Source organism: Mustela erminea, chromosome 15, assembly GCF_009829155.1.
Source record: "Mustela erminea isolate mMusErm1 chromosome 15, mMusErm1.Pri, whole genome shotgun sequence".
Taxonomy (NCBI): Eukaryota; Metazoa; Chordata; class Mammalia; order Carnivora; family Mustelidae; genus Mustela; species Mustela erminea.
In genome coordinates this window covers 11,990,426-12,015,928 of record NC_045628.1, presented here as the reverse complement: position 1 = coordinate 12,015,928, position 25,503 = coordinate 11,990,426, and the positions used below count along the sequence as shown (strand labels likewise).

Here is a 25,503-nt window from a genome sequence, read left to right as displayed (position 1 = left end):
GACAGAAACCAGCTCTGCTCTTAAAATAATCTGTGGTCAGTCCAATGTTGTGGAGGTAGGAAGAATGGGGCTGGCTTTTCCCCAGACCCTGTCACTGCCATCCTGCTCACAACCCATCTAATTACTATGGGTTCAGAAGAAAGGAAAACATGAAGAAAATGGACAATGACAGAGCCGTTTTCTGTGAAAACTGGTACTTGCTCAGAAGTCAAAGAGAATGACTCATCTAAACCAAAGGCTATTCCCCTCACTCCTGTGAACCCTAAGTGTAACCACTAACAGCCCACCCTGACAATGTTTTCTTTCTTGTCTAAGAAGCAGTTATGGGGGCACCTGGGTGGCTTAGTTGGTTAAGCGTCCAACTCTTGATCTCAGCTCAGGTCATGATCTCAGGATCATGAGATCGAGCCCCTTGTCAGACTCTGTACTCAGCGTGGAGTCTGCCTGTCCCTCTCCCTCTGCTCCCTGCCCTCACTTGCACCTCTCTCTTCCTCTCTCTCAAATAAGTAAATAAATAAATAAAATCTTTTTTAAAAAGCAGCAGCAGCAATTATGGACCATGCATTCAAGGCGTTTCCAGAAGGACTGCTGTAGGCTCGCACACTCTGTGTCTTAAATTTATCCCTGAGCAAGCAAAATAATTAAAATCCAATGACCATGGCCAGCAGCATCTTATTTTGAAGACAAGTTATCAGAAAAACACTCTGCTAACTGTTGGTTCAGTTAAACAGAATGGGTTGGAACAAGAAGACTTACAAAATTCCTTGGAGGCCAGAATCTATATTTAAAGAGCTGTCAGGATTTGTTTTTACTACTTCCAAGATATCTAACTCCCCACGGCCATTACCTCTTCCTCTGCCTCACAAAGCAATAATAAAGCATCTAGAAAAAGGAGGCCCGGGGTGCCTGGGTGGCTCAGTTAAGCATCAGACCCTTGGTTTCAGCTCGGGTCATGGCCTCAGGGTTGTGAGATGGAGCCCCATGTTGGGCTGCACGCTCAGTACAGAATCGGCTTGGAGATTCTCTCCCTCTGGCCCTCCCCTCCAATTGCACTTGCTCTCTCTCTCAAAATAATTTTTTCAAAAAATTAGAAAGGAGAAAAAAAAAAAAAAAAGAATAAGGAGGCCCAAGAGAGGGAATGCCTCCTGACCTCACGAGCACAACCCCAGCCAACGGCTTTGTGTCATGATACAAGGACATCGTTGCCTCAATTAGGATACAGGGAAGGAGGTGTCTATTCCAGACGTGGCTTAAAAAAGTCAGAGAAGGTATCTGCGAAAGTAGCTGGCTGCCTCACCCTCATGCAACCTCAGTGAGACTATGAAGTGGAGAACCAGGACTCCATCCTGTGTTCAGCTGTAAAAGACTGACCTGGAAAGAGAAGTTCACTCACTAAAAAGAAGTTACCAGCTAAGTAAACACCAGCAATTTTGCATTAACAGTAAACAGTGCTCTTCTTTCAGAGCCATGTGGGGAGGCCAAGGTAAGGTGAGTTGCTGTTCTCTGAGTACCAAACAGCACAAAAAGAGAAAAACTGTGAAGGAAAACAGACAGTGGGAGCACGAGGGTTTTCTTCCAACTTTCCTTAGGAGGTGATATATACATGCCGAAGACAGGTATAAAAATATAAAGATAAAGATAACCACAGAAAGAAATTACTAGATAAGTAGCCACTGGGTTTACAACATGATTATATTACCCTTGGCAACATGATTATATTACCCTTGACTTTATAAGAAACCAATTAGCTAACTTTACAGTTTGTGTATTTAATAAAAATGTTGATAAGACTATGTGCTCCGAGGTGTGCCTGGGTGGCTCAGTTGGTTAAGCAGCTGCCTTCCGCCCAGGCCACAATCCCAGGGTCCCAAGCTCCTTGCTCAGCAGACGCCTGCTTCTCCCTCTCCCTCTGCCTGCCACTCCCCCTGCTTGTTCTCTGTCAGATGAATAAATAAAACCTTAAAAAAAAAAAAAAGACTACATGCTCTGATACTATAAATGCTGTTACATTTACAATGAACATGTATTCGGTTCCATATTAGACAATAGGAGGAAAAGAAAAAGTTTCAGGGCAGATACACTGGATCTTCAATAAGAAAACAATAAAGATGCTCAGTACCAAATGTACAAGCCACACAAGGGCCAAGAATACACAACATATTCTGAAAACCTAAGCCCATATCGTCCTTGCCATATGTCAAGGGCCCCTCCATTATATTCCAAAACGAGACCTCAGTTATTTTTGTACTAAAACAACTTCCTGTCACTCATATCCTGTTTGTTCTGTCTGGGTCACAGTGGAAGACAAAAGCCGGGGCAACAGGATGAATGAAGCAGAAAGAAGAGCTGGGCAGAGAGGAGCCCGCCGTTCACTCCCACCGCCAACAGGGCCTGCCCGCCGCCCCGGCTCGAGTCCTTTCTCCGCAGCTTACTTCTCATCTCCCGCTGGACCCTTCCCTACCACTCCACCGCCTCTTCCCAGCGCTGACCTCTCTGCCTCTTCATCCCGATTAAACTGCCCTCCCTCGCACAGGTGCGCATGCGCACACAGGCTCTCCTTCCCCTCCCTTCCCCCGCCATGTCAACTTCGGATTCTGCAACTATGGAACCGGTCCTCCTAAGATCAAGAGGACCCGTTATTAGTCAACTCCCTGCTTCCTTAACAGCCACAAAAGGCCCCCACCCTGAAACACTGGAGAGGGTTATAAATTAGGCTACAATTATCCTTGTGCTGGGGGCACCGTCGGGCCGGGGCTCCCCCAGCTGCCCCCCAACACCACTACCATGCCCACACGAGCATCACGAGCGGGACAGCAGCATGGGGACTGCGTGACAGCATGTCCTCAGTGTCTTTATTCTTTTAATTTCTCCCTTTGAAAAGTTACTTGCTGCCCTTTATCTACCTTCTTAAATAGAAGTTTTTTTTGTTTGTTTGTTTTGTTTTTTAAAACAGTTAAGAGCTAAGGGGAAAAATAACAGTGAAGCCCCTTATAATACTTTTTTCGGGCTTTGACCATGACCACAGTGAGAAATACGCTTATATCACAACCCAATACATACACACATCACATACCACATATTTATGTTTTTAAAAGTATTATCTATCGCTGGGCTCCCTGGCTGGCTCAGCTGGTAGAGCATTTGACTCTTGATCTTGGGGTTGTGAATCTGAGCCCCACTGGGCACAGAGATTATATAATTTAAAAAATTTTTCTAATAGTACCTGTCATTATTGAGGGCAGCATAGTTAATGTTTTAAATTCAGTTCTACTCCATTCGTATTTAAAATATCTGGCACACAGAATGCTGAGCTAAAGAAGCCTGATGCGTACTGTACAACCCACTAATAGGAAGAACTAGAGCAGTCACAACTAATCCACAGTGACAGAGGTGAAAGCAATGGGGTAGCAGCTGGGACAGGTGGGCAAGACCGTCGCTGAGGTGCCAGAAATGTGCTATGTGTGGGCCTGGGTGGTGGTTATGCAGATGCAGAAATATGAAATCCACTGAGCGATACAACTAGTGCTCCTTGTAAGTTCTGCTTCAATAAAAAAGAAAGACTAAAACAAAATAAAATGAGATGGGGGCTGAAACCAATTAAACTGATTTAACCAAAGATTCTGTTCTGTGGTTATGCAGTCTGAAAATAGTCCCAAATATATATGTAGGTATGTTATCTCTATATTCTCTCATATATACTTTAAAAACTTTCCTAGGTCCTAGGACTGAGAAATACTGAATTATTATGCTGACCAGGCCCAGGTAGGCAGTGAGAGAAGAAAGGAGGGCACAACTCCTGTATGTCTTCGCGGGGAAAAGAAAAGTATAGATTTTTAATCAACATTAGTCTTCTCCTAGGTGTCCACTGTGTTCAACCAGTAAGTGTAGGAAGTTACTTCTCGAATTCTGGATTGCAGTGCACATGTCGGTGACTTCATAAAACAAGTCCTAACACTTTGAGAAATTATGAGCCCCCAAACATCCAGAAACAAAAAAGCAAATCTCCATGCAAAATATGACACACAGAAGTTCACAGCACAAAAATACATACACACAGGCCAAAACCCTTCCCAGCTGAGTAGGAGGTTACAATGGTGGTGCTAAAATTAGCTTTAATAGGCAGGTGCTAAAAAGATACTGCGGTAACAGTCAAGTCTTGAAGAAAAACAATACTCTCAAGTCCTAGCCAGGGAGGGAGATTTTACATTTTAGAATAGCCATGTTGTCTTAAAGTAAAGGTCAATGCTGAATGCGAGTCTATTTATAATCGTATATAGATAAACCATGTTTTCTATTACAGTGTTTAAGATGTGGGTGTGTAGGGTCTCTGTTTCACTGTAGTTGCAAAGAAAAAGAATAGAATGGCAGTAACAGAGCAAGAATATAAATGGCCAGAGAAAACAAAGATATTTCTCTCATTTAAAAGAGAATCATTCATAGATACGTATCAGGAGACAAATACAAGGATATTCATTGTAGCATTGTTCGTAATAGAAAAAACTAGAAGAGAACAGCTAAAATGAAATGCTTACATGGCACAAGAAAAGGGATGAACTAGTCTATAATCAGTTTTGATGGATCTCAAACACAAGGCTGAATCAGAAAGCATGTGCACAATCACATGTTAGCATTCATATGACATTTTTAAACACATGAAACACAACCATATGTATCATTATGAAAGGTACATGAGTAAAGATAAAGCAATAAAACTGAAGCAATCCCAGAAAATTCACAATAGTGACTGTCAACAGTTGAGGTCGCAGGGGAGGAAGAATGGTGTTTAAAAAAACTTCAAGCACAACTGGTGTTTTAATTCTTTTAAAAAGTATGGAAGCTAAAAGGACAATAGATTAACAGCATTGAATCTGGGTCGTGGGAATACAGACGGTTGTTTTGATCTTCTTTGTGCTTTTCGGTAACTTTCACATTTCTCTAAATTATTAAAAACAGATAATAACTTGTTTTTTCATTCAGAGTGACCCGGGAGCAATTTATAAAACTCAAACTCAGGCAACCCCTCTTTGGTTTAGTGGCAAGACTGCCACAGACGATCCTCTTTGGAAGTGTCTATGGACTTGAAAATGGGGAGCACATGTGTGAACACAGTGAGTACCAGCTTAACATGGGAACCTCTGGGGCACCTGGGTGGCTCAGCCGGTTAAGGGTCTGACTCTTAGTTTCAGCTCAGACCATGATCTCAGAGTCGTGGGATCAAGCCCAGCATTAGGCTCCTTGCTCAGTGTGGAGTCTACTTGAGATCTACAGACTCCCCCTCACACTCGGCTCCCCCAACCCCTCCCTACTTTCTCTCTCTAAAATAAATAAATAGGGGCACCTGGGTGGCTTAGTTGGTTAAGCGTTGGACTCTTGATTTGGTTCAGGTCATGATCTCAGTGTCATGAGATTGAGCCCGATGTCAGGCTCCTTGCTCAGCACAGAGTCCGCTTGAGATCCTCTCCCTCGGCCCCTCCCCCACCCTCCCCACACTCTCTAAAATAAATAAATGAATAAAATCTTTAAAAAACAAAACATAGAAACCTTTATCGGTGCATTTTTGTTATTTCTTCAATACTGTGATTTGGTATTAAATATTATGGAGGCGCAGGAACAAGGAATAATAAAAAGAGAATAATTTATAAGGTACTTTCTGGAAAACAGACTAAAATTTGACTCAGGTCAGTATTTAACCTCACTTCATATTCAGCTCAGAAAATAGAAAGCACAACATCTTTTTAATGACTTACTACAATGTAACTGTTGACCATTTCAACAGATTCTATCCTGGACAGACTCAGGAAATGAGAAATATTTCAATACCAATCTACAAAGAGCAGAAGAAGCAGATGATATTACCTTGGCAAGTTCAGGCAGGTAGCTATCTAAACCAGAACCAGAACCTTCCAATTTGCTTTGTTCATCATCTGAAATTGCAAAACAAATGATTTGAGTCACTTGTAATTGAATGTATTTTATTTAAAGCAGGAAGTCAAAGGCCACTTCTCCTTTGCACCCTTGAACACAGCAGTTTTCAACTCTGGATGCCAATTAAAAACACCTCAGAGCTTTTTAAAAAAATACTGATGCCCAGGATTGAGAGTCAAACATTTAATAACTGATAGAGTATGGACACTGTCTAAAAAGAACAAAGCTCCAGCCCACATGGCCACATCCATCAGAGCCACTCAAAGTCAGGCCTGCCCAGGTCCCACCCCAGGCCAATTGAATCAGGGTCTCTGGTGGGACAAAGGAAACAGAATTTTTTTGATGTTTCCAGGAACTTCTAAGGTACAGCCAGGGTTAAGAATCATGTGTCTAAGGGCTTAAAATAAAACATGAATTGTCAAGAACATAGCCAGGTTTTTCCCACCACATTGCCCATCTTAATTCTGTCTTTAAAATTCTAAAAGATTAAGATTAACGGTAATAGAAATAACTATACTTAGTATTTTAAGTGCTGACTCTATGCCAGGAACTCAAGATACATAATCTTATTAAATCCTCCCATCAACCAGCAAGTTCCATTTGATTCCCATTTCACAGATGGGTAAAACCAAGGTCTCAGCTTGCCCAAGGTCTCAGAGCCAAAAAATAGTATTGCTGAGATTTGAACTCCCATCTTCCTTTCTGCCCCCTCAAAGCCATGGTTCTTCCCATTACATGATTTCCTGATAAAAATGTTGTCAGGATTGTAAATTCCAATGTAATAAAACCCTCACTGACAAGCTCTCTGCAGAGCTCCCATCTGTCCCACTGCTCACTTACCTGTGCAGTATGTCTAGTTCTGTGTCCTCTGACAAAATTAAAGACACCAACTTTGTTGGTGAGAAAGCGGATCTACGTACCTTCATGAGAGTCTCCATTTCGCTTTTCTTGCATTGCAGCTTCAAAGTTGAGCTGGAGAATCTTGTTTAGAATTGTGATCCATTCCTCCATTTCTGCTTCACTGTCTGCTGCCAAAAGGTAACTGCTTTTGTCCTGCATCTTGAGCTCAAAAGCAAACCGCCTGACTTTGTTGTTCTGAAATTGAAAAGGAGTAAAAGAGACACATTTTAAGAGAAGGGGAATGGCCTTAAAATTTTTTCTCTTTATTATTGACTGGCGGGTGCTGCCTCATTGGCATGTGGGGCAAGCCCCTTCCCTGCAGACCCCATCACCATCTATACCTTCCCTGCTTTTACTGTCTCCATAATTTTATTTTCCCATTTGACACATTATGCATTTTACATATTTATCTTATTTGTTGTCTGTCTCCTCAAATGGAACAGGAGCTCCTTAGGACGGAGATTTCTTTTGTTCAAGGCTACAGCTGTGTTTCTGGAACACTGTCTGGCACACAACAGGCTCTTGAAAAAATATTTATTGAATGAGTGAAATTTCACTGAAAATTTTCAACTCCTCCAGCTCCCTTTTTTAAAAAAAATTTTGATGAAATAGAGTGTCGTATCATATTTTTAAAAGTGAACCACAATTTAAAAAAAAAACAAACCATTATCTATCGATATACTTGACTTCCTTTTCTGGAACTTTCCCATCATTTTTGAGTCACCAAAGGTATTTGGATACCATGTCTACAGCCTTCCCTCTTGCCTCCAGTTTTTATATGTATAAAATGCCCAGCTCCAAATACGAAAAGAAGCCACATGCTTTAAATGATGAGAATGCACGTGCCTCATGTCAGGGTTTCTCAACCTTGGCACTACTGACGTTCAGGGCCGGTAATTCTTTGCTGTGGGAGCTGCCCTATGCACTGCAGGATGTTTAGCAGCACCCCTGGCCTTACCCACTACATTCCTTCCCTGGTGAGCACAACCACACCCACACACACACCCACCCCCCCCACCACCCCCCCCCCCACCCCCCCCAACAAGGGATAGCACTAGACAGCAGCTCAGCCCGGGACTGAGATTAGGTCCTTGCATGCACAAACCGAGGATAACCTGTAGGGGGCAGAGCAGCCCAGGTCCACTAGATGCTGGCGGGTTAGCGGCAGTCCCCTAGGGCTGCTCAGCATAGGTGGCAGGGATAGGCTGACCCTCCCCAAGGCGGGCTGTGTTCTTTGGAAGTGTACTTCTCAGACACACACAGCATGACACCACGCCAGGCAAGGTCAAATTCCCTCGCACAGCCTGCCCACTGTGGGCGCCTCCCTTCATGTCAGGGCCAGAATCAGCCAGGAGTCAAACGCCTGGCTGTGAAATGGGTTTTCTGTTCCACTCACAGCCATGAAAATAAGTTAAAAGTCGGGGAGACATCAGGTCTTGGTCTGCACTGTTTCTCTTTATCAGCCTCAGCATCCTGATCTGAAAATAAGTCTAATCAACTTCAAGGTTTGAAAATGCTTTTGAGGCCTTAAGATTCTACACTGGGATTTTGTTCAGGAAAATTCCAGTTTATGCATTTCTTTGAACCCACAGCATTCATCAGCTACTTTTTTAAAATTACGGTGTCCAAATACAATTTAAACACACACACACACTAACTGTTGGCACTTAGCTTACAAACAAATCTGGATAAAAACAAATTACTTAACATTTTTGAAGCCTTGATTACAATTCATTAAACACTTAACACCATTGGCCACGTCTACAAAAAGCCTATAAAGAAAGCGATGTCCCCTGAAGTCAGAAGCTCAGGTTACAAAGGCCATGGCAGGACAGAGTGACAACCCAGGGATGCCAGACGCATCTCACCTAACCACTGTGACACAGGTGACCAAACTCTTAATAGATTTAGGTTTGTTTTAAACTTCTTTTAAAAGTCAATGCCAGAAGATTTAACTGAAAAGTAACTTAAAAGGTCTCTCAACTCAAGAATACAAATGAAACTCCTACTTGAAAATCCCACACAAGTTAATTCACCATCATTGACAATTCACTCTGGTACCGCCTACTTTACACTGTGAATAAACTATTTTGATGCAATCTGGTTTCTACCAAAGCTGCTTTCAGCTGCGGGGGGCGGGGGGGGGGGGTCACCCACGTGCCAGTGAGCAGTTGACGCAAAGGTAATTTTCAGTGAAAGTTGTTATCTGGTGCGATCACCTTGATCTAAGGCCCCAAAACACCTTCATGGATTCCATTATTTGGAGGGGGGTATCTCCTGAGTAGTGTTTTGGGTTTTTTGTTTTTAAACTGGTTTCCAATAATTTAAAATACCAAGGTTTAAGTAAAATTTTATATTTCTGGATTTCGTTGGGCAAAAAAATTAAAAAAAAAAAAACCCAGATCACTTGGCAACCTTGAGCTGGTAGTTCTGTCCAGCAGCATCAGCCACAGCTGAAAGGGACAGGCCCCACAAGACGGGGCTATTTGTGGTCCTGTTTGTCATGGTTCTCAGCATTCCCTCTTACTCTGCACTCAGGCCTCTCCTTTTACTTAATTTTCTTGCTTGGCTCCTGTAGACATCTGAGTCTGGACCCCTAACTTCTGTTGCTGGGCTGATGACATAACAGGATCTGGATTTATTCTCCCATCGTTAACTACTAGAAAACAGAGCAGAATCGATGAAAACAACTGTCTTCAGATAGCTGACAACAGGTAGGGCAGGCGGGGGATCCCTGATGGATGGGAAGTAAATGAGGTGAGCCCAAGCAGCACCTCAGCGTTCCACTAGAGGCGGTATCCGTGTTGCAGCCCAGGAAGGGGAACCTGGAAGAGGCCTGCAGTCTCCCCGAGTTAATGAGACTGACCAGAGTTCAAAAAGACCAAGATACAGGACACAGTTTCCAGAATGAGAGCTCGCCCACAGTTTGTAGCACGTAAGACAAAAGAAACCCCAATTTAGTAGCAAACAGAGGCACACATTCCTCACGTGTACATTTTCTATTTGCACGTTATGCCTTAACAAAAAAAGTTTACCAAAAAAATCAAAATGAAACAAACTAACCTAAATTTCAGGTCCTTCGTGGTAAAGAGAAGATGAAGAAGAACAGGGATTAAGAATAGCATCAGACCCCCAACGGAACATGAGCACCCAGAAGATAATGGAGTGTCTTCAAATTCTAAGGTGAATTTCACCTTGGATTTCCACCTTTCAATCAAATATGAACGCAAAACCAAAAATATTTGCAGGTAAGTTAACGCTCAAGATATCAGCAACTCTTGTGTCTCCCCGAAAGGATTTTGAAACTTGTGTACCCTGGTCACACGGTTAGGCTGACATCTAAATGGTTTCATCCCAAATTGTAACAGTTACAGAGAACAGAATTTCTGGTATATTTTAAATACTGACATTAAAAAATAAAACTGTTATATTATCCTTTAAAAAAAAAGATATCAGCAACTCAGACGTGATTTCTCCGGAGCTACTTGGAGGATGTGTGCCTCCAAAACAAGAAAGTCAAAAGAAGACTGAAGAGGACACGGGATTTCGAAAACAGGCAATCCAATGCAGGGACGAAGGCAGAGAGTGTTCACAATGACGGCTCTCCAGAGGCCGAGAAAGCAATCCGTCTAAATCAGGGCAGGAGGGAGGCCTGCGGGAGCTAAAATGCCACCTTCCATCACAAAATGTCCACAACTGTGGAATAAAAACCAGCAGACGTGCCTCATCCCGTATTAAGGAGGCACAGCCCCAGGAAGAAGAGCAAAAAAGGTGAAAGTCATCATTTCAGGGGGGTGAGGAGTGGGTGGGGCAGAGGTAGGCAGGAACGTGCCTATCTATATTGCCCTTTCGCACTGACTGTTTGACCCAGAGGAATGTATTACTGGGCTAAAAATGCAATTTAATCTTACACATGTGAGTACATACACAAGCACACACACCAGAGAGTCAAACCAGACAGCTGTGTCTCCAACCTCAATCACACTGGCTCCACAAAACCACCTTTCTTATAGAACTGAGCTTCGGGCCAATGTCATCAGCCAACATTGAGTCATTTTTAGGACGAATTCTCTGATAATGGTGACTGCTTCTATTGTGAGGAGTTGTCAAGGAGATTGTTCATTAATCGCACAGAGCCCTCTGTCTGAGGGCCCCCATGAGAAATGTCTGAATGATCTTCATTCTGGGATGGCTCGGACAGCTTCTGACTAATTGGACTGTTTGCAACCGTGTGCACTGTGCTGAGCGGGTCTCCCAGGGAGAAAACACAGAGGCCAGTTTGCCACCCACCCACAGCAGGTGTCAAATCTCTTTAACACCTTTGCTTTTTTTTCTTAGCTAATTCCTCTCATCTCCTCCCTACTCCCCTTCCTGCTTTCAAACCCACTTCAAATTCACAGGATCCTGTGTTTCATGGATCCTTGTACATTACTGCCTTAGATCTTCCTGGAAAGTGGCCGGGGAGCAGGTGGAGGGGTGGGCAGATTGGGAAAATGGCAGCTTGCTTTCAAAGACAATTCGGTTAAGTATAGAAGGACCTACATCAAACAGGTAACAGCAGCTCTGCGAGAAATAGAGGGACTAGGATGGAGAGGAACCTTCAGTTTATCTGCAGAGTCTGATATTTTTTATGAGTACATTATTATAGGAGTGCATTATGCATGATCACAAATAATTTTAAGAATGACTCTACAATTGGAGCGCCTGAGTGGCTCAGTTGGTTAAGTGTCTGCCTTTTGGCTCAGGTAGTGATCTCAGGGTCCTGGGATTCAGCCCCGCGTCGGGTTCCCTGCTCATGCTCACTCTCTCTCTCTCATAAATAAATAAAATCTTAAAAAAAAAAAAAAAAAAGAATAAGCCTGCAACTGCATTAGTGCGGTAGTAACAAAAATATCTAATACTGGCTGAATTCTTACCATATGCCAGTACTGTTCTAAGCTCTTTCAGGCAGAGGCAGAGAGAGAAGCAGGCTCCCCGCCAAGGATCCTGGGATCATGACCCAAGCCGAAGGCAGTGGCTTAACCAACTGAGCCACCCAAGCGTCCCCTTTTTTCTTAAAGCTCTTTATGTACATTAATTAATCCTCTCAGTAACCGTATTTGACAATTATCCGTGTTTAACAAATGAGGAAACTGAGGCATAGAGAGGATCAATGATGTCTCCGAGATGACACAGCCAGTAAGTGGTAGAGCAGGGATCTGCCCGCAGTCTTATCTGAAAGCCAGTGTCTTGTGACCACCGGCTAGTGGTACTATGACCGTAGTGGTAAAAGTCACCACGGAGAGGCTAAGAACTGCTCTGGCTATTTCCGAATTAATTCATCCAGACCTCTCAACGTACCCTATTGAGGAAACACAATCATTATGCACATTTTACATACGAAGAAACTTTTGGTAACAGCCTGTCCCAGGTCACACAGGTGCAAAACGGCTGAGCCACGTCTGAAACACAGGAACTTGCACGCCAGGGCGCTAGGCCCACTACAACAGAACCCGGACGGCCTTCTGTGCCAGCTTCCATCATGATGAAAAACAAGTCTTTACTCACCTGACAGGGAGCTATTTTATTCCCACCCCAAACACTGCCACTCTTGGAAGCGTGTGCTTAACTCTGCGCATTCACAGATGGCACTCTTGACAGATAAGAAAACTCCAGGACGGAACCCTAATCACAGTTACCTGAATCACGCCCATACAGGAATCCAGAAATATCGATCCTTTGGGTTCTTTGGAGATCTTTTCATCTTTATAAAAATTCAAATTGTAGGATCCGTCACCAAGTTGAAGCAGGTGGAAAAACCGTCTTTTAAATGACTGAGAGCAGAACACACACACAGAGCTATTGTTCCAAAATGAAAAGAATCCCAATGTCTATCGATAACCCACAGCTGCATACATACGTAAAAACCACTTCTGTTCTCTCCAAAACCAACCCAATTCTGGCCAGCACCCCATGTAATGGTGAGTTAAGACTCTCCATCACATTTAATAATTTGAGTACATTTAAATTCTGAGGCGGTGGTTCACTTAACATGCATGGGTCATTTTTCTCACCCACAGAATTTGATATTTTTACATAACCACCCAAAAGCAGTGCAGTGAGTTCCAATTTGGGATGCAGCACAGAAGGATGGAAACTTTCTCAGCTCCCCAGGGTCTCTTGCTCACACAGAACAGGAACTTTTCTCTGCCTCGTGACACCGAATGCTTTTCCAGCCTCAGGATCGCCACGGTCAGCAGTTCCCGTGAACTTTTTCATCTCCCTGCCCATCCTCCCTTCCATTACTTCTCCCTCTTTATTATTTATCCTGGTCTTTCTCTGGTCCTACTTCTCTCCTGAGTGGCTTTTTATACCACTTTTGCACTTCTCTTCACAACCCCCTTCGAATCTAACAGTCTTCCCTTCCTCAAGTTTTGCCTTTCTGACTTTGTCACAGTAGACCTCTCCAAAAGGCTTAGGGTTAGCCCCTGGGGGACAGGCCTGGAGGAGCCCTGCAACACCCTCGTTGTGCACCCATGGAAGAAAGCCCATGTTGGTGACTGCACCCTCCCACCAGCCTAATCATGGTCTCATCACGCGGGTGGGCAGAGGGGGCAGCAGAGAGGTGGGGGGAGATGGGACGGTACCAACGGGGGTTGAGCACCAGGAAGGCATCTTACTAAGCAGCCAGTGTCACTGTTGTCAGGAAGAACAGCATACCCATTCATTTTGAGCTTTATTCCCAAGACCTATAGCAGAAAGGGCTTAATGAGCAGGGAGTGCGGGGTGACGGCCGCCTTACCCTCATGGTCACACTTATCGCACTGTTCATGTTGCCTTTGTACAACCAGCCGTGCTTGGTGATCCCGCCCTTCTGAGAGCCAAGAGAGGCAGCATCCTAGGAGAGAAGGCAAACCACAGTCAAGCTCCTACTACTACTAATCCTACTTGCTGTTGAGTCTGGTCAACAGGAAAATCATTCCATCCGTGCCAGGCTGCCCCACCCAGCCCTTTCCCTGGAGTCACCACCTGCCACAAGTCACCTTAGAGTCCACTTGGCAGTCAGAGAGAGGGAAAAGTCTAAATTCCTGAAAAAGCTGTAGCCCATTAAAAGGCAAAGCTAGCTCCAATCCAAATTTTTAAGTATTTAATGAGCCACAGAAAGTACATACCATACTTGACCGCTCAGGTTGTAAGGTCTCGCCTGGTTTCAGGAAAAATGTTTTCAAATTATACTCCCCTATAAGTGGAGGACAAAAGCAAATTCCTGGACAACTTCCCAGAGGCTCAGTTCAGGGGAAGGTGAATGAAGAAAGAAAGGAAACAGGAGGCAACAGAGAGAAAGGAGGGATGAAAGAAAGGGAGAGGACAACGGCACGGAAGGAAAGACCGACCGAGGGCACAGAGCCAACGGGGAGGAGGGGTCAGAAAAGGGACACAGCTAGAAAAACAAAGAGACTCTCTGCTACAGGTTGACTCGAGCTGTGGGCTCTGGTGTAGGGAGGCGAGCTTGGGGCCGCTGGGTGCTGCTGAAAATATGCAAGGCATTCACGCGTACATCAGACAGACAGACAGATGACATGTGTACACACACACACACACACATACACAGTGTGGCCAATCTGCTGCACGCCGACTCAGGGCCCTCCACACTCTCCTGCATGAGGTTCCCTTGCAGTCTCCTTGCCTCTCGAAGGCAGAGGCCGCTGGACACTTCAGTGCGGTCAGTGGGAAGAGAGGGCCACACAGAGTCACGTTACCTGGCTCATACCTCCAAAGACTAGTCTCTAAGAATCATCTTTATTGCTGCAATCAAGTAGACAATTGCAGAAAGACCCATCTTAGGTTTTGTTTTAGACCATCTCAATATTCATATTGGTGGTTTAATGTTCTTATTATTAGCAATAAGAGAAATAACTTACCTGTCCAGGATTTTACTGTTTGTTGTGTGCCTTTACATGCATTATTTCAATTGGTTCAAGTTTTTTTTTTTAAACTACTAATCAGCATCAAGTTTGGGGTTTTGTTTTTTTTTTTAGCATCTTTTCATTTTGGATGACTACTTACTCTTCCGAGAATTATTTTGTGAGTGGTTTCTAAAATAATTTGCTACCATGGATGCTTTAACATTCTTGAGTGGCTGGTGTTATGGTTTAGCTGATAATCAATGAATCAATCAATCAATAAGGACATCCCCCCTACCCAACTCACAATGAGGCATCTAATAGGGAGAATGAGAAATGGATAAACAGGTTGAATCGACTTTTTAGTAGGTCTCTTGTTCAGTCATCTTAATGCTCAGTTCTCTCTATGCACTTTTCCAAGAGCAGGGGGAGTGGGCTTGTTTAAAGAAAAGACAGAAAAAGCAAAGCTTCTTGGTACCATATACTTCACTCAAAGCCATTACTGAGGAAAGAGCTATTTAAAGTCTACTGGTTTGTTTCAAGATATTCTGTTGAAAAACAAGTTAAACTTAAGGTCTAAGTAATCTTGATATTTTTTAACAATGTAGCCAAATCTTATCCAGGCCTTTGAAAATGATCTCAGAACAAATAAACAAGACAAGAAGAACTTGTACCACTAAGCAGTCAAGTTGAAAGGGAGACTTTATTTCAATCAATCCAACAATACATTTAAAAAAAAATTCTTCCCCTGTTTTAAGAAACAGTTCAACTCCTCTTTTGGCTAAATGCTGGTAATTTTCCAACCAATCTTGCAAATCTATAAACAAAATCAAATTTTAAATCTGTAAGCGATCACCTACCTCATCTTTGTCAACCTCCTCATCAACTTCATAGACATGAACTGGAAGTTTATCCAACTTGGCCACTTTGCTTTAAAGAGAAGAAATAAATTTGTTTTATAATTGCATTTCTTCCCCGATCAGAGGAACCACCATTTAACAAACCCAAAGCTGGCCCACTCAGTTGAAGAACAGAATCAGCACTACTGCTTTGCAAAGTGGGTGATCCCAGAGATAAAAAAACCCCAAAACCCATGGAGAAAAGCTGGCATAAATATACTGACAATGGGGAAAGTGTAGGGGCATCTGGGTGTTTCCATTGGTTGAGTGTGTGTACTCTTGATTTCAGCTCAGGTCTTAATCTTGGGGTCATGATCAAGCCCCACGTTGGGCTCTATGGAGCCTACTCAAAAAAAAAAAAAAAAAAAAAAGTTGAAGTCTACTAATAAATAAGACTTGGTAGAATAACTTTTTTTTAAAAAAAGATTTATTTATTTGAGAGAGAGAGAGAGAGAGACCACGAGCGGGGGAAGGGGGAGAGGGAGAATCTCAAGCAGACTCCACGCCGACCTCAGGGCCCAACTTGGGGCTTGATCTCACAACCCTGAGATCATGGCCTGAGCCAAAAATCAATAGTCAGACACTTAACTGATTGAGCCAGCCAGGCACCCCAGTAGAATGACTTTCAAAATGAAGTTTATAAGAGAAAATGGGAAATGGGGCCATGGCCTTCAGAGTGGGAGGCCCTGCCTTGATGACGACAGTGTTAACAAAAGCACAGTAATGGTGGCCAGCATTTATTAAACAGTATGATCTAAGCACTGGGCTTCACATGTACTATCTCCTTCAGTCCTTTACATGATGGGGGCTGGTGTCTTGACAATAGACAAAATGACCCAGATTGACAGAGGGCAGAGTGAGCAGAAGATGCAGACAGAGTACAGAATCTATGTTCTTAATCACTGTTAGAATCCTCCCTCTCTTTCTTACCACACAACTGGAAAATTATTAATGCCAAAGATGAAATCGACCAGTGGTGAAAGGGTCTCTCTTCCAGGAAGTTCACTACATCTCATAGTCTGTTCTACGATAGCCAGGAGAATAGTGCGAACCAGACTAGCAGTGAATAGTTATCCAATCAAATGGAAAGGGATAGCAGGGATAGTTATCCAATCAAATGGAAAGAACTTAAAAAGCCCCAAGTAAGTACTGGGTAAGTACAGAACTAAGGAGCATACCCATCTGGAGAAGATAATGCGGGAAGGGAGTGATTTGAGCTGAGGTTCAAAAAGAGTCCATCGGGAAGTTGGCTGAGCACTCTTAAGGAGTGGCTGAACCACACAAATAGGAAAAACAAACAGCAGGGTCCACTGGGAATAGTTTCAATGGTTCAAACTCACAGATGCCACAAAACACAGAGGAGAACTATATTAATAGGGTCTCCATTATAGGTAAAATTTTCATTGGCAATGGTTACTTTTGAAATACAACCCATCGTTATTTGATTTTGATTTCGGGTTTCATAATCAGCTCTACCTAAATTTACCAACTGCATCATTTCACGATTTACCATTTGGTAACATAACCTCTCAAGACAAGACCAACCTACCCGTGGTTCACTTTAATGACAACTAATCTATACAGACACCCTTGTTTTTGGTGTATTCCAGAATGCGTTAACACTTTAAAGAATGTGAAAAAAATGGTCTGGGGGAAATGTTTGCTCTTTGATTTACTTTTTTTTTTTTTAACATAAAACTTATTCACTATAAAGTGCTTATGTCTCTTCAAAATATTCTTTCAAAGATAAAACATACTGTAGCATTTACGTTTTCTTGGTCTTCTATTTCTCACTGACAGTACATTACCTGCTGTGCTTTGTCAGCCATATCCTGAAAAGAACCACTGGACACAAGTAAACCATGTGTTTTTTTACCATTTACCAATCCCAGAGTGTGAGCTTTGAGTCCTACTATTGAATACCCTGAAAATCACAGCTGTTCTTTATACATATAAACCATCTAGAAATATTTTCTCCAATTACTCTGATTGCATATGAAGTTGCATATTATATACCTCTCTAAGCATTTCAAGTGCAAAAATTTTTGCCCATGTGTATAACCCCACCTTGTGCGGTCTGACCATTTACTCACTTTGGAAGCTGTCGAAACTCTCCCGAGTAATCTTCAAACTTATAGTTCACAAGATGCCAGTCAGAGTTATAGGTTTTGATGCACTATGAGGGGGCGGATTAAAAAAAAAAAAAAGAAAAGCATAAGAGGAAAAGAAAAAAGATATGTGACGGCTTTTGGAGGACATTTTGGAAGGTTTACGAATGCACGCCCACGCAAACATCAAAAAGAATCCTTTCACCTCAACCCTCTTGTGCCTGAAATTCCACAGTCAAAGGATCCTGTAAAGCTTAAAAATCACTAAAACATTACCCTTTGGAACGGGGTCACTCTAAGTGACCATCATTCATGATCAGAAAGCGGGTTTTACAAGGGGACAAACCTCACCTCAGTTGCTGCATTTACATAACAAACTATGTGTGGCTTCTGACTTCAAAGCCCTGGGTTCTTCAGAAGTCATGTGTCCTCTAGGAGAACATGAAAGTAGATGGAAAGTGTGACCCTAAAGACCCTTTCGGGGTGTTTACTAACATCACAGCTAGCTCTGTTATTAAGGATAATATAAATCTGCCCTCAGTTCTTCCTTCTATTTATAAGGGCCAGAGTGAGGTTATTAGGAGAAAAGATTCAGGTTCCAGTTCACAATGGCGCCACAACATCACCATGTGTGCTCACATTCACGAACCAAGGTAGGGAGCTTTACCCCTACCTTGACATTAGCATACACACTGGTGTGGCGCCCAGGGTGGGCTGTCCCCAAATGTACAATAGCATATGGCTTATTAGGAACTGAAGCTACTTGGGAGTCAATCCGCTCAAAGGATACTGAGACCCTCCTCTGTCCCTGTGAAAACCAGAAAAAATTTCCCCTATGAAAATGACTCTCCTGTACTAAGAACTAAAAAAAAAATCCTTATTACCAGAGGTAGAGACCTGAAAGTTGAAAAAGCTACAGAAATAAGCCTCCTCATTTTTTTTCTCACCTACTACTTCAGCCTAAATTCTGCTTAGAATTCCTTACTAATTAAAACTCCAAATACCTCTCTTCTTTATCCTGTCAATGCCTCACAAATTTGCTCTTTTTGTCTAAAATGTGTAAAAACTGCCTGCCTTGGTCATTTCTTGGGGTTTTAGTTTCATCACCGGACTTCCATGTCCACATAATAAAATTGTGGGTTTTTTCTCCCTGTTTTTGTTTCTTATATCAATTTAATTCCTATGCCAACTAGAAGAAACCCCGGGGTGGGGGGAGAAAAGTAAGTTTCTACATCCCCTACATTGAATTAAACTACCTCACTACCCAACAGACTCAACGGACCAGCATGGTGTCTTTCATTCAACTATCCAGGATGACCCACTGAGTGGTACATAGACTCAAGATTATAAATCCTGCCAGACTCTATGCGAAGCCCTCTATAGGCAAGGTCGTGAAGGGCAGGCAGTGTAAGATTTTTATGTTACATTCTGAAAGCAGAGAAGGGTTAGGAACAGAGGCAGATGGGGTTGCTGAACAACTTTGCAATCTCTTTGCCTGGTAGTGATGAATGATACTCTTTTATTCTTGTAAATGCTTCTCAGAAATACTTTCAAAGCATGTTCACGTTGAGAACATCTGACATCCACACTCCAAGTTACATTCCAAAGCAAGTGTGATTTCAGAATTACCTATAGGTTTGGGTTCTCCCACTATTCTCTCTAGGTCCATTAGCACAGCCTAGTCAGGTCTGACCAGGTGTGACACAGGTTGGCGCATGAGTTCCTATTCTCTGTTCAGCTTTTTGAACAAGCACGGCAACTAAAAGCCTATCCCCAAAGTCTCCAGCAGGACATTAAACCTACTCAAGTATGACATGTATCTGCCCAGCTAAAAAAGAAATAAATAAGCACACACTTGTACATAAGCAGTGAATTTATGAATGTAACACCTGAGTGCCCAGATTTTTAGTATCATAGGTAAAACAGGTAAGAAAGATAATTATTGTGTTTAAATATTTTGCATTATAAGAAACTATAAAAACACAGCTAAGCAGTTAAATAGCCAGAGAGTCATTCATTTAATAAGCCCTCGTTGACAGTGCACACAGCAGACACCAGCTAAATTCAAAGGCTGAGAGCACAGAACCCCTGAAAGCAAGCAACCCCACCCCTCTGGAGATGTAGAAAGCCTAGGAGATGAGGGTTACATCAGAAATCAACATCCAGAGAACTGTAACTCCAGAAAGACAGGGATCTGACTGGCTGATTCCGTGACTGCCCTTTCAAACTCATGAAATTCAATAATATTTTGGAGTTGATACTGAAAGGTTTTTGAAGTTGTTTTAAAAAGAAAGTCATGAGGTCATTCTCGGTTGGAGCAGAGGATGGAGAGGAAGTGCTGTTTCACTCCACCCTAGTGCCAGGGTCCCCAGAGGCCTTTGTTCTGTTGGCTCCGGCAGAAGAGCTCGGAGCTGTTACTGTTCAACCTGCGGTGACTGCAGAAGTGGAGAGTCATCCCTCCAAAATCGTATTTTTTAAGCAACTGGGAGAACTGAATTAGTAATCAACAAACCGCTCCATGTCTTAAAATAAGGGGTCAACAAAACTCTTTCTGCAAAAGGCCGGATCGTATTTTCAGCTTTGAGGGTCACATGGTCGCTGCTGTAAATGCTCAGCTCTGAGTTCTAATGTGAGAGCGGTCATGTTAATGGAAGGGTGTGGCTGTGTTACAATAAAACTTTATTAACAAAAACGGGCTGCAGGCCAGACATTGCCTATGGGTCGGTCCCAGTTTGTCTACATCCTGCTTTAAAATAAACATCTAAGACTATAAACATATCTGGCTCTATTTATCTGGAATTAATCTTCCTAATATAGTAGCAAAGGAAGTAAGACAGGACGTTCTTTTCAGAAGGATGAGAGATCATTACTTTTACAATTTTAAACACACATTTAATTTTTTGAAAATGTCAATAGAAACGAAATACTGTGATAGGATCTTGTTATTTTAGTCAGTCTTCACTTTTAAAAGCCTAACTTCCTTGTGGTAGGCAAAATTATTGATGGGCCTATGTATCATCTGAAATTCAATCAGAAAAATAGGGATAAAAATTCATTATTTTTAAATGAATGAGCACTTTGAGAAACAAAATTAAAAGACTTAATGAGTTCATATTACCTAAAAGCACCTGGGGAAAAAAAAACAAACACCCCAAAGGGGGGAAGAAAAATTAATTCTAAATGCAGTACTTTCTCTTTCCTCTTTAACAAGATAATCATCACGTGCATGATCAAACCAGAGTGACAATAATCGTACGCTGACCAGAGACAGTCAGGGTCTGTTCAAGACCATCTGGCACTTCATGAACACTGAACTAGTCTTAAAAATAAGTTACAAGTGTAAACATATAAATGAAGTAAACGAATACATAAACGTGTGTTGAGTCTCCCTGAAAATAATCTCAGTAACAAAGCCTCTGCCAAAGATTTCCAGTGAGTTCCTAAGAGTGACCCCTTTTTCTACACCAGTAAGTTCTGCAGAATTCATGTTTTAAACAGCCGTCAGAAATGACCCGTGCTGACATTTCTGTCCAAGCTTCGGGCTCTGAAAATCCCATATTAGTCTCCTATTTTAACTTCCACTAAACAGATGGAGTTATGTCTCTGAGACTTTCTTGAAAATATCATTGAAATTTAAAGAACGGGGAGTGTTAGCAAAAAGTGGCTTTACGGTGATGTGTGCTGCGCATTACCTCGGTGACAAACAGGCTCTGAGCTTCCTCTTGCGCATCTGCGGGAACCGTGGAGCACATGTACCGCCCCTGTCTTCTCAGAGTGGCCGTCTGCAGGGGAAAGCGCAGGCAGAGGGTTTGGTTACTCCAAGATGGAAAGGCGCCAGCCAGCCTCAGAGTGCAGCAGGGCCCAACAGGGACACAGTCACTCCGGTCTCTGCCAGCCCTGTGCTTCCTCCTCCTTGGGTCACGTACAACAGATCCCTTTGGGTACCAGAAAGTTTAGAGTTGTGTGCAGGGCAATGGCCCCCACTTCTTTCCCAGTCGGGGACCCTGTGACCCCTCCAGGGAGCCCTTCTGCTCCTCCCCACCAGGAAGGGTAAGGGTCCCTTTCAGAATCCCTAATACTCTGCAACCCCAAGTGCTCGATCTAGTCTGAACCGCCTTTTTCTAGTGTAAAACAGACATACCATAAAATTTACAATTTTAACCTTTTTTTAAAGATTTTTTTTTTTTAAGTAAACTCTACACCCAATATGGGCTCAAACTCATGACCCTGAGATTAAGAGTCTCGAGCTCCATGGACTGAGCCAGCCAGGACCCTGTTTTAACCATGTTCAGTGTAGAGTTCAGTAGCATTAAGTACATTCACACTGCTGTGCAACAATCATCGCATCTACATCTTCTTTTCCAGTTTTATTTAGAAACAATCGACAGACATCACTGTGTAAGTTTAAGGCATACAGCATGATGGTTTGCTTTACATCTCTTGTGAAATGAGGACCATGACAGGTTCAGCTAACATCCACTTTTCTCACATAAATACAATAAAAAGAAAAGGGAAAGGTAAAAAGAACTTTCTCCTTGTGATCCTTGAAATCTCCTAGGATTTACTCTCGCAATAACTTTCCCATCTATCATTTAGCCATATTCCCGGTGGTCATTGTGTCGTACACCACACCCCTAGTTCTTATCTTATAACTGAAAGTTTGGACCTTCTGACCTCCTTTCTCCAATTCTTCCGCCCCCTACCCTCCAACTCTCATAACACAAGTCTGATCTCTTTTTCTATGACTTATGTCTTGTTTTGTTTTATTCCACGTATAAGTGAGCTCTCACGGTATTTGTTTTTCTCTGTCCAACTTATTTACTTAGCAAAACGCCGGCAAGGTCTATCATGTTGCTGGAAATGGTAGGATTTTTCGTTTCTTGTGGCTTAATATTATTCCGTTGTAAATATACACCACAACTTCTTTATCCATTCATCTATCAATGGATACTCAAGTTGTTTCCATGTCTTGGCTACTGTAAATAATGCTGCTATAAACATTTTTTAATTAATGTTTTAATTTCCTTTGGATATATTCCCAGAAGGGGGATTATTGGGAGCCATATGGTAGTTCTACTTTTAATTTTTTGAGGCTCCTCCCTACGGTTTTCCATACTGACTGCACTAAATTACAATTCTACCAACAATGCACAAGGGCTCCCTTTTCTCCACATCCATAACAGCATCTATTATCTCTTTTTTCTTTCTTAACATGTTACACAAATAGCTTTATTCATTTCTGTTATTGCTTATCTTTTGGATGACAGCGATTCTAGCAGACACAAGAGATATCTTTTTTTTTTTTTAAGGTTTTATTTATTTATTTGACACAGACAGAGAGAGATCACAAGTAGGCAGAGAGGCAGGCAGAGAGAGAGGAGGAAGCAGGCTCCCTGCTGAGAGGAAGAGCCCAACGCTGGGCTCTATCCCAGGACTCTGAGAACATGACCTGCGCCAAAGGCAGAGGCTTAACCCACTGAGCCACCCAGGTGCCCCAAGAGATATCTTATTGTGATCCTAATTTGCATTTCCCTAATGATTAGTGCTATTGAACATATTTTCACGTACTTGTCGGCTTTTTGTATACCTTCTTTGGAAAAATGTCTATTTGGGTCCTCTGTCCTCAATGTGGGTTACTTGGTTTTTTGTTATGGAAATCCATGAGTTCTACATATATTTTGGGTATTAACCCCTAAATATATGATTTGCAAATTTTTTTTTCCCATTCAATAGGCTGTCTCTTCACTGTATTGATGTTTTGTTTCATTGTGCAGAAGCTTTGGAGTTTGGTGTGGTCACCTGTTTACTTTTTATTTTGTTGCTTTTTAAGATATCAGAACCCCCCCCCCCGAACAGTCATTACCAAGACCATGTTAAGGAGCTTTATTCCAGTGTTTTCGTCTAGGAGTTCTATGATTTCAGGTCTTACATGTAAGTCTTCCATCCATTTTGAGTACATCTTCATGAGTAGTGTTAAGACATGGGGCCAGTTTCATTTCTTCCCATGGGAACAGCCCATTATCCCAGCACTATATACCATCTCTTCTACATTCAGTGTTCTTGGCTCCTTTGTCAAGTATTAGTTGACTGCATATGCTTGGGTTTAATTTGGGCTCTAGGTTCTGTTCATTGGCCTGTGTCTGTTTTTACCTGGTACCACACCATTTTGATGACTACAGTTTTGTAAGTAGAGCTTGAAACAGGGTATGTGATGCCTTCTGCTTTGTTCTTTCTCAGGATCTCCTCGGCTACTTGAGGTCTTTTGGAATTCCACTGAAGGCCTTCATGGGTGAATTACTAATTCATTCAGTCTCCAAAAGGGCTTTGTAGGCCCTTGATCATGGTTTCTTTACAAATATCACAAATGGTAACCCTTATTTTCTACCTGTTCCCATGAAATACCACAGAGATATGTGACAATAAGCACTGAATAGGCAAATCTATTCAAAAAGTTTCTAAGTATCAAGTAATTCTAAGAGGTTGTCAAAACTATTAAAAATCAAGAATAATAAAAGAAAAGGGGACTTGTTCAAGAAACTGTGTATGTTTCAAGGAAGGATTCACTCTAAAGCCCTACTTGTCTTGATGTATTTGGGTTTATCAAGATTTTTGAAACTATTATAATTTCAAAATGTTCAGGAAAATGCTCAGGTCTAGAAATGGGACTACTAAGGCATTTCCAGCCCATTTCCTATCACAGCACAGTCAAAAGAGAAAATTTATTACATTTTCCCAGTAGAATTACTAATCAAGGAACTTTAATTATATGACACTTTTCCTCTAATGTGAGAGAAACAGGATCCAGATCTTTTTGATTCTTGTAGATCAGAGTGAGTGCCAGTATCCTCTCAGTTTAAGAAGAAAGCAACTTTAATCATTAAAGAGAGACATGACCCTTAACAGATAAGACAGCACTGGCATAATTAAACCAACCATATGTGTGGTTATTTACTACCCACCAGGACCAGAGTACTAGGTTTGAGTCCATTAACTGATCAAGTCCTAGCTCCAATTTTGACAAAGCGTAGTTTTCCAACAAGAGCCCTCTGCTCCCCTGGAGATGTTATCCAAAGAAACTTAATGCATTTCTTAAAAACCATTCACTTAAATGAGACATACTTCTGTAGTACATATCTAGCTGCAATGTTGTTTTTAGGTCTATTTCTTATTGTATATAAAACGGGATGTTCTAGATGATCTCTTTTAGCTAGATGGCTGCTATCCTTCCCTACATATGCACGCTGTTCCTCACACCAAGAGATCGAGACGATTTCCCTGTCCTTGAATCTAGGCTGGCTTTGACCAATCCAATGAGGTGGGAGTGGCATTCTGCCAGTTTCGAACTTAGCAAACTAGCAGCTCTATTCTTCCTTCTTGGAAGACAATGACACATAAAAAGTTCTACTACCAGAGACCCCTTTGCTTTAAGTCCAAACTAGTCACCTGGAAAGGCCAGATATAGAAAGATGCCCCACCAGCCCACAGCTGGTTCTAGCCAACCTGGCAGAGGTGCCCCAGTGTAAACGCAGAAGCATTTCAGCCCCTGCACATAGCAAGTCAAGCAGAACTACCTAGCCAAGACCATCAGATTTCAGATCTGGGAGAATGATATATTATTGCCCTAAATTACTAGGCTTTGGAGTGGTTTGTTACTCAGCAATAAGTAACTGTAACAAGACTGTAAGAGATTAGAAGCATGTCCTAATTAACGTGTACTGAGGAATACTGCTGTTTTCATGAGCATGTTTTCAAATACTAAACACAATATAGAGTTAGGACAGAAGCATC

At 42.2% G+C, this 25,503-nt stretch overlaps 1 protein-coding gene across 25 annotated transcripts in view; it reads right to left on the bottom strand.

Annotated features, from left to right (window-relative positions):
• DOCK9 (dedicator of cytokinesis 9) overlaps positions 1 to 25,503 on the bottom strand; it is a 274,885-nt gene that overhangs the window by 109,555 nt on the left and 139,827 nt on the right. For all 25 annotated transcript variants that reach the window (XM_032314499.1, XM_032314508.1, XM_032314517.1 and 22 more), the window contains exons 3-9: positions 21,408 to 21,497; positions 17,701 to 17,783; positions 15,569 to 15,638; positions 13,607 to 13,702; positions 12,504 to 12,638; positions 6,846 to 7,020; positions 5,857 to 5,924 (exon numbers count right to left, since the gene is read on the bottom strand). In XM_032314499.1, the coding sequence (XP_032170390.1) occupies positions 5,857 to 5,924; positions 6,846 to 7,020; positions 12,504 to 12,638; positions 13,607 to 13,702; positions 15,569 to 15,638; positions 17,701 to 17,783; positions 21,408 to 21,497 (717 nt within the window). The remainder of the gene's footprint in view (positions 1 to 5,856; positions 5,925 to 6,845; positions 7,021 to 12,503; positions 12,639 to 13,606; positions 13,703 to 15,568; positions 15,639 to 17,700; positions 17,784 to 21,407; positions 21,498 to 25,503) is intronic.